Source organism: Anoplolepis gracilipes, chromosome 1 (assembly GCF_047496725.1).
Source record: "Anoplolepis gracilipes chromosome 1, ASM4749672v1, whole genome shotgun sequence".
Lineage (NCBI taxonomy): Eukaryota > Metazoa > Arthropoda > Insecta > Hymenoptera > Formicidae > Anoplolepis > Anoplolepis gracilipes.
The window spans coordinates 22,675,014-22,683,269 of NC_132970.1; the positions used below are offsets into that span (position 1 = coordinate 22,675,014).

General features: G+C 36.7%; 1 protein-coding gene across 1 annotated transcript; it reads left to right on the top strand.

Moving 5' to 3' along the window:
* Positions 1–891: 891 nt before the first annotated feature.
* On the top strand, positions 892–7,866 carry LOC140668081 (uncharacterized). Its single transcript, XM_072896663.1, has 2 exons — positions 892–2,585; positions 6,314–7,866. The coding sequence occupies exons 1-2, from the start codon at positions 1,358–1,360 to the stop codon at positions 6,571–6,573; spliced, it is 1,488 nt and encodes a 495-aa protein (XP_072752764.1). The 5' UTR covers positions 892–1,357; the 3' UTR covers positions 6,574–7,866.
* Positions 7,867–8,256: the final 390 nt, after the last annotated feature.

The following is an 8,256-nucleotide window of genomic DNA, read 5'->3' on the forward strand; positions in this document are numbered from 1 at the left end:
ACTATTTTATATAGTTTCGAAAATTTTTTAATAAAATTAATTTTGATATTTTAGTCATTTACAAGTGCAAAAAAAATTTTTTAAAGAAAAGTAAAATTCTAACATAAGAGTTTGCAATGTAATACTTACAAATTTTACAAATTCGCTTTAAAAATCCGTTCTTGTGCACTTCTTTAAAATTAAATTAAAAAATTTTTTACTGAATTATAAATTTATTGAAATGTCAAAATATATATATTCAAAATCAAGTATCTATGATATCTTTATTTACTTGACATCTTTATCTATATCTTTTGATATCTTTATTTATTAGTTTTAACATGAAAACATATATAGTCGTTATATGCAACTATCACACTCAAAAAATATAAGCTTCAGATTAATACAAACATGAAGAAATGTTTTAAATTAACGAGATATCCTTCAAATATCTCTTAAACATTTCCTGAATTTTTCTCGATATTCATAAATCACACTTCATGGGTTCTACAAGAATTTTTTTAGTTATACATGTATTTTTCACTTTGCTATTTACTTCAATAAGGAGTATCTTATTCTATCTTCTTACAACATGAACGATAATTGCAGACTTCCTATAGAAGGCAATGAGCCACATGATGGCATATACCACCGACGGCTAAATCCAAATAACGCCATTACGCAATCCACTTCCCCATAATCCCGCGACGACGAAGAAGATGTTGGAGTCGCGATGATGCGAAAGCAGTTCGAGACGCCATTGGCCACAGCATCTGGCTTTCGTCCGAAACGTCGGCGTGCGGCCAATCCGAGTCTCGTGTTCTCGTCTTGATCGTCACGCCTACGAGAGAGATGCTCGTCTCGACGCCTGTCACCCTGCGATCAACGTCATCCGCGGGCGAGATTCCGCTCTCGTGCCGAGCGGGCGAACAGCAGTCATCCGAAAACACTTAGCGGCGCATCTCACAGCGACTCCGTAAGCCGTACGCCGTCGAGAAGCGAGTCTAAATAATTGACCCCTCCGCGGCGGAATCGCGCAAACAATTTACATCCGATTGTGTAAATATCCGCAACCTCGACGTCGCGTTTATCGGTGGCGGCGAAGGTCCCGCGCGAGTTCGTTGCTCCGTGAGCGAAAAAAAAAAAAAAAAAATTCATCAAGAGTTTCTAATAACTTCCATTTCGATTTTCGCGTAAGATTAACCGTACGATATAATAATCGCGTCGTCTCGTAGCGTCTCTTCGTGATATATCTCTGTGCGAATCATAAATAGTGCGTTTGTTCGTTATACCGTTTGGAAACACTTTCTCGCTAAAAATATGCCCGTCACGGCTGAACTTTGACGGTCGGCGATCGGTTGAAGGACCAAGACTCCAGATGAACCAGAGCGTGATCGTGCCGTCGATGCCGCGCGACTCCGGCGCCGAAAGCGTGCGGTTGACTATGAAGAACGAGTCCGAGTCCGGTCTGCGTCAACAGGAGCAAACGGTCGTCGTGCATCCGAATTCCACGACGGCCGCACGATCGGCGCTGCTGCCGATGAGCGCGAGTAGTTTGCCTCAGGAGACGAATCTGGAGCCGTTGATGTGCAATCCAACGAGCAACGAGATACCCAGAAAACCCGGCACTCGCCGTCAAGAGAAGCCGCCGTATTCGTACATCGCCCTGATCGTGATGGCCATCCAGTCGAGTCCGGGTAAGAGACTAACCCTGTCAGAGATCTACTCGTTTCTACAGCAGCGTTTCCCGTTCTTCCGTGGCACTTATCAGGGTTGGAAGAACTCAGTGCGTCACAATCTCAGTTTAAACGAGTGCTTCATCAAGCTACCCAAAGGTCTAGGTAGACCCGGGAAGGGTCACTATTGGACTATCGACCCGTCTACGGAGTACATGTTCGAAGAGGGTAGCTTCCGGCGACGGCCGCGTGGCTTTCGGCGCAAATGTCAAGCCCTGAAGCCGCAATATCCGCAATACTACTCGGGCCCCGGTCCCGTCGGTGTACAAACGTCTGGTCCGTACGAGAATCTGGCCACCGGTCCCGGTATCGAGTACGCCAACGGTTATCAGAATCAGTATCAGAACTATCAGGAATACGCCATGTACGCGCCGAGCGCAGCAATGTCCGCCGATTGGGCGTATCCGGACGGGCACACGACGTACAAATCGGGGCCACCGATAGCCGAGGTGACCTACAAAACTACCGAGGTCACGTACAAGACTGGCAGCGAATCGGCACCGTCGGTTTACAGAAACGGCGAGCTAGTGACGTTCAAGAGCGAGCCCGGTTTCGGTGCCAGAAGTCAGGATCAGCTGACGGCCTACCGTCCGCCAACCGACAGTTACCCGACGGTGAAAGATCACCAGCAGCATCACCCAACCGACTATAAAGACGAGACAATGATGAGCAACTATTCAAAGTGCTCGACTCCCACCACTCAAGCACCTGGACAGGATTATTATATCGGTTACGGCCTCGCAGGAGTCAACAATACTACCGGTGTCAATATCTCCATGCAATCTATGCAAGAGCAACCGAATGGTAATAGCAGTCCTATAGCCAATGTTAGTTCACCGCATAGCGGATGTCAGACTCCTGCAGATCACGGTGAGTAAAAATGTTTTTCTTTCCCGCTAAAATATATATTTTTTTATTGTGTTATTAACGTGTCAAATAGTTGCGTTATTTTACCAAATATGATCATTCGCAATTGCGAGTTTGAAAAATTTTCAGAATATTTTTTTACAACACAAAGAGTGTAATATTATTAATTTTAGCTCTATCGTTTAATTTTTCGATATTTTTGTTCAGTGAATATTATAAAATGTCACGTATTTTAAAAAGTCATCTTTGAAACTTTTATATATGTAAATACAATGAAAATAGAAATTACACAAATAATGAAAATTAGAATGTAATACAGTCTAAAAATGTCAAATGCGAAAGAAATTTCTGTACATGCGATAAAAATATAACACTGCGCGACGATGCGATTTTAGTTAGATTTAAAGTGTTCTTGTTAAAAAGTTGAAACTAGGAGCTTGACAGAAAATATGAGATGATGGAGCACAACAATAGATAAATGCAACGATATATCGCGCTTACGACCTTTAAGCGAGATATATAATGCTTACGAACTTTGAGCTCTCTTTGCGTCGCGAGGACGAAGTTGACGGCTCGCGACGTCATTTAGGGGCCATCTGGAAAATTGGGAGACAGTTTACGATCTTTCAGGCGCCGTGTCCTGCAAAGTGAAACCATGACGCGACTATTCTTTCGAACCTTTCATCCTTTATAATAATAAAAAAAATTATAAGGCACAAGCCAAAACTTCTTCTCGGAATACTTATGCATCGACTAAAGAAGTAATTTTTTTAGAAGAACATAATTCTCTCATTCGATTTAATCCTCATTCGTACAATCCAATTCAAATTTGCCTGCATTATATTTTAATAAATGTAATATTAATTTATATATAATACTTGTATTATATTTTGACATATATAATATTAATTTGATTCAATAAAAATATTATAACTTGTTTTTAATTTTATTTGCTTGAAATTATAAAAATACGGCTAAATTAATTTATAATCCTATATTTTAATAAATGTAATATTAACTTACATATAATATTTGTATTATATTTTGACAAATATAATATTAATTTGATTCAATAAAAATATTATAACTAAGTTTTAATTTTATTTGTTTGAAATTATGAAAGTACGGCTAAATTAATTTATAATACTATACTAGTACTAGTTAAATTTTTTAAATATATAATATTATAATAAATCCTGAAAAATAATTTATTCTTACACAATGCATATGTTAAAACAGAAATATATATACTCACACATATAACAATAATGTGTTGAGGCAATTTTGATCGTATAATGATTTAATAAAAAGATTATCTCGTCAGAGAGGATACGGATGGATAGATGCAAAACAACTATGACGATTTAAATCGTCGTAGTTGACAGAAAGAATTAACCGAAGTGACATCCCTGTCACGCCCCTGTGACGCTTTTCGAACTCATAACTTGTACCCTGTAACTTAACACGTGTAACTCGCCGTAAGACGGAGGCGTCAAGGCGTTTCCTTTTCTCGCGAGATTAATTTAGCCAGCACTGTGTCTGACAAGGCGATAATAAAATGCTCGTTAACACTATGCTTTATGGTAACGAAACAGTCGATAATTTCGATGCGAGTGAAAAATATTACAGAATTCGATCCGCAATATCTTATTTGCAACCTATGCAAGTAAAGCATAGATAGATATATATTTATATTTTTTTAGATTTGAATCATCTATGTCAAAGCTTTATTTCGTTGTAAGATCAAAAATGATTCTGCAATAAATCATTCGATAATTGGATGATCTCATTCTACATAAAAATAATCATTATTTATTTTCGAGGTTGAGGGAGGCGCGCGTAAAATGCATTTTTCGCCTCAGGCGTAGTCGCGTGCTAACAAGTGCTTACTCGAATCGTTTATCGCATAAATATTTATCAGAGGCATAAACGAGATGATTTAATTCGGCCTTAACCCTACAGAGAATGAAGCATCGTAATATTTACGGCGCTAATTTTACCGAAAGCATATTGATCCACAAATTGTTCTCTTAAACTCTTTATTGCTCGTAAGTCTTTTCGATTTAATCTTGAACTTTGATAATTAAATCTCTAATAAAGCTGTGTGGTTAAAAAAAAATAGCTGATGTATAACAAATATTATATTCTATTAGAAAAAAGATAGTCACGTTGTTTCAAATATATTTTAGAAAATTCTAAATATATTTTACATTGATAATTAATTAAACGCTATAATTTAGCATCATACGATGTATGAAAATTTGAATAAAAAAAGTAAATGTCGAAATATTCAGTAGAGTTTTTAAGTTTCTACAAATATCTCGGTTTGCGAACAGTCTAATCTCGATTAAGGAGGGTAAATCTCTTCCTCCTGTATCTTGATACAACGTCGGATCGACAGGAGATAAACGCTACCACCCACGCTTTCTACATCGCAGATTTCTTCTTCTTGTTCGTCTTCCGTCAGTCAGTGGAGTGTAAACGAGATCGATCCATGCAGACGCCACGGTAGGCTCGCCTTTTTACTCTTCTTACCCGCCACGCTCTACGTATATTTCTGGAGCGCGATCTCTTTACGAACTATGGCCTGTTGTGCCGGTATTCCGGTCAGAACACAAGTTGTGTGCTTCTTGAAAGCCAGCGTCTTCGCGTTCGCGCACGCTCGCTCGAAGAAAAAAAAAAAGAAGAAGAAATGGCGCGAGCACACACACACACACACACACACACACACACACACACACACACACACATACACAGACACATAGGTCGAGCACGGAGAGCATTTGGACCTACGAGAGGGATTTTGACTGACAGGAGCGCCATCGGACCACCCACGAAGTCGTTCCAAGACATCGCGGTACCACTCGCGACGTCGCGCTTCCGAATCAAGAAAACTGGCTGATCTCTGAATCAAAAAGCCTCTGGCGTAGCGCCGGAAAATTTTGCGAGTTAAAATAACAGAGATATTACACAAAAAGATTAGCAATATTCGACGTATGATAAATATGTGAAACAAGAGCCTCGAAAGTTTTGAAAAGAAACTAGCAAATCCGTAATTCGCATATGAATATGAGAAGCAAAAATTAATACGAGGATGCAAGGGAGAGAAAGGAAAAAAAAAAAAAAAAAAAAAAAAAACAGAACAAAATCGAGACACGAGTGAAGTGGCTGCTTGAGAAGAAGCTACTTGAGAACTGCCGGAGCTTTAGATTTATGGAGCCTAACCCAAGTACCAATTTCTATCGTGAGATCTTTCGTTCCATTTCTTTCGATTTCCATCGCGTACGGTCTTAAATGATAAAATTGGAATAAAATCTCATATTCGCATATATAAATTGTTTAAAAATTGCAGTCAAATATTTATACATCTCTCGTTAAGACGATAGAAAAAAAAGATCGTGCAAGTGTATATCACGACAACGCTTAATGTTTCCAATAAACTATTCTCATTGATTAAATAATAAATCTTTATACGCATTAACGTAGTAGTAATCTTAGTAGTTCGTTGATTTTAATTTGGAACGTGAGATATCTGTTCATTTTTTAAAAATATGTTTTATTAAAAAAAATAAAACATGCAAAACTTTAAGAAAATAATAAGAGAATAATAATCAATCATATTTTCACCAAAAAAAAATTAAAATTTCTCAGATACTTTACGAGATATTTTTTTGTGAAAAATACATAGTTTTGAAATAATTAATAATTTTGTGATTTCTTTTTGATTTCAGGCATAAAAATGCAGTGCAGTTCTAGCTCGAGTTCAAATAGTTCTGGTGGTGGCATTATTGACCGTAAACCATCCTATTTCGCACATCCTGGAGGATCGGTAGCTTTGAGCTCTTTGAGCTCGTTGGGTTCGTTAAATCTAAGCAACATCGGTGGTCTAAGTATATCGAACATACCTGGTGCAGTTTCGACAAATATCCATCACGCATCAACACCACCGCCAGCAACAATGTACTACGATCAGATCAAGTACAGCATGTGAAGACGTTTCCCTGAAACAAATGATGTAATTTCGTAAGATTATTTTTGTATAGAAAGTTCCATATTTTAAACGCTGTAAATGTGCTCTGAAATGCTTCATACTTTTACGGTAAACAAAATTGTTAGCAAATTTTAAATTATATATCTATTATTTGCATTCCGATATTATCTGGAAGCACACACAGAATTACACGTTAAATTTCCAAAAAGACAGTTCTGTTAAATAATGAATCTGGGATTAGTACTTTTCAAACTTCTCGAACTTTTTCAAACTTTTCAATGTTTTTATGATTTCTTCAAAAAATATACTACAACATATTGTATTTTTATATCGGTAAAAAGTATAATTTTGGTATAAACTAAGATTACAAAAATTTTGACATTGATTTACTTTACTTAAAATTTGAAAATACTGACTTGTATACAATTTTAAAAATGAATTATTTATTAAGATCTCTTCTCCTATTTCATTGAATTTCAATTCATAATTCATAAATTAGTAATAAAAAAGGAAAAGAATTCTCGATTTGCAGTTGCGAGTATGAATATAAGTGATGTAAGTAAAAATGTAAAATATAGTTACGTAAAAAATGATCACACGACCGATCGTGGCTCAAGGGTGCGTAGTGGTATGCATCGAGAGATGCATACGTCCGCTTTAAAAAAATGTTGATGCATCTCGACTATATCCTATTTATATTTATGATCCATCAATCGATGTAATTAATTTAAATCTAGAGCGGAGAAACAAAGTCTGTAGAATTAAACAACGTTTGCTAAGAAAATTCTCTATTGATTTCTTTGTCGCGCATGATTTTCTATCCCAATAATCCAAATCGGTAGATTTGTGTTATTAAACGATGTAATTCTTTATAGAACACATGAAACTTTAATAAAAGATTTCTGTTAAATTTTACATCCAAGATATTAATACAATTTTGATGCCAGATGATTCAATGATCCATACCGGATGATACAATTAAACAGTTGTCCTGCATCATTTACGTCACAATGGTTTTGCGGTAACGATAACAGTTTTGTTGATATCGCGGAAGATTCCTTTTAGATTTACTTCGCCCCGACTGATAAATTCCCTAGCATATACGTTGGTCATCAGACAATTTGGAGACGGTATCGTCATCGTGTGACGGATAAACCGGATGACGTAGTCTTTAAAGCTTTACACGAAAGAGCTTCTTCTTTATTTTTTTTTTCATAATGTGTCAAAATTTTAAATTATATTAAAATAACGATAAAATCTCTCTCCTTTTATTAATATTCTAAAATTGAAATTAAATAAATATTGCAAACAGTAAAAATATCTGTCAATAAAACAAATATCGAGTTTATCATATAAAAGCATACAAAAATTTATATTTTAAATTTACATATATCGGATTCAAAAAATAATACGATGTTAAAATATATTTTTGTAAACGGACAGGATGTGTATCGCAAGCGACGGAGTCAGCAACATACTGCTGTTAGAAATACTGCGCGCCACACGTTGTTGGAAGGGTATGTTTGCCCGCCATAAAAGTGACGGCGGCGGAAGGCTTCTTTTTCGGCTTTTTTAGCTGACGATCCTTATTTGAGCAACACCGTGCAGACAAATCCGTGTCTTGTTGCATCACGTGTTTAAATACATACCGGCTTTGTCATTCTTTGGAAAAATCGCGCGTCC

What these genes read in the sequence shown, in the direction of transcription:
- LOC140668081 (XM_072896663.1), top strand. Translation starts at nt 1,358, where the DNA reads ATGAACCAGAGCGTGATCGTGCCGTCGATGCCGCGCGACTCCGGCGCC. An exon ending in TCAGACTCCTGCAGATCACG is followed by an intron (nt 2,586 to 6,313) that starts GTGAGTAAAAAT and finishes TTTTGATTTCAG; the next exon opens with GCATAAAAATGCAGTGCAGT.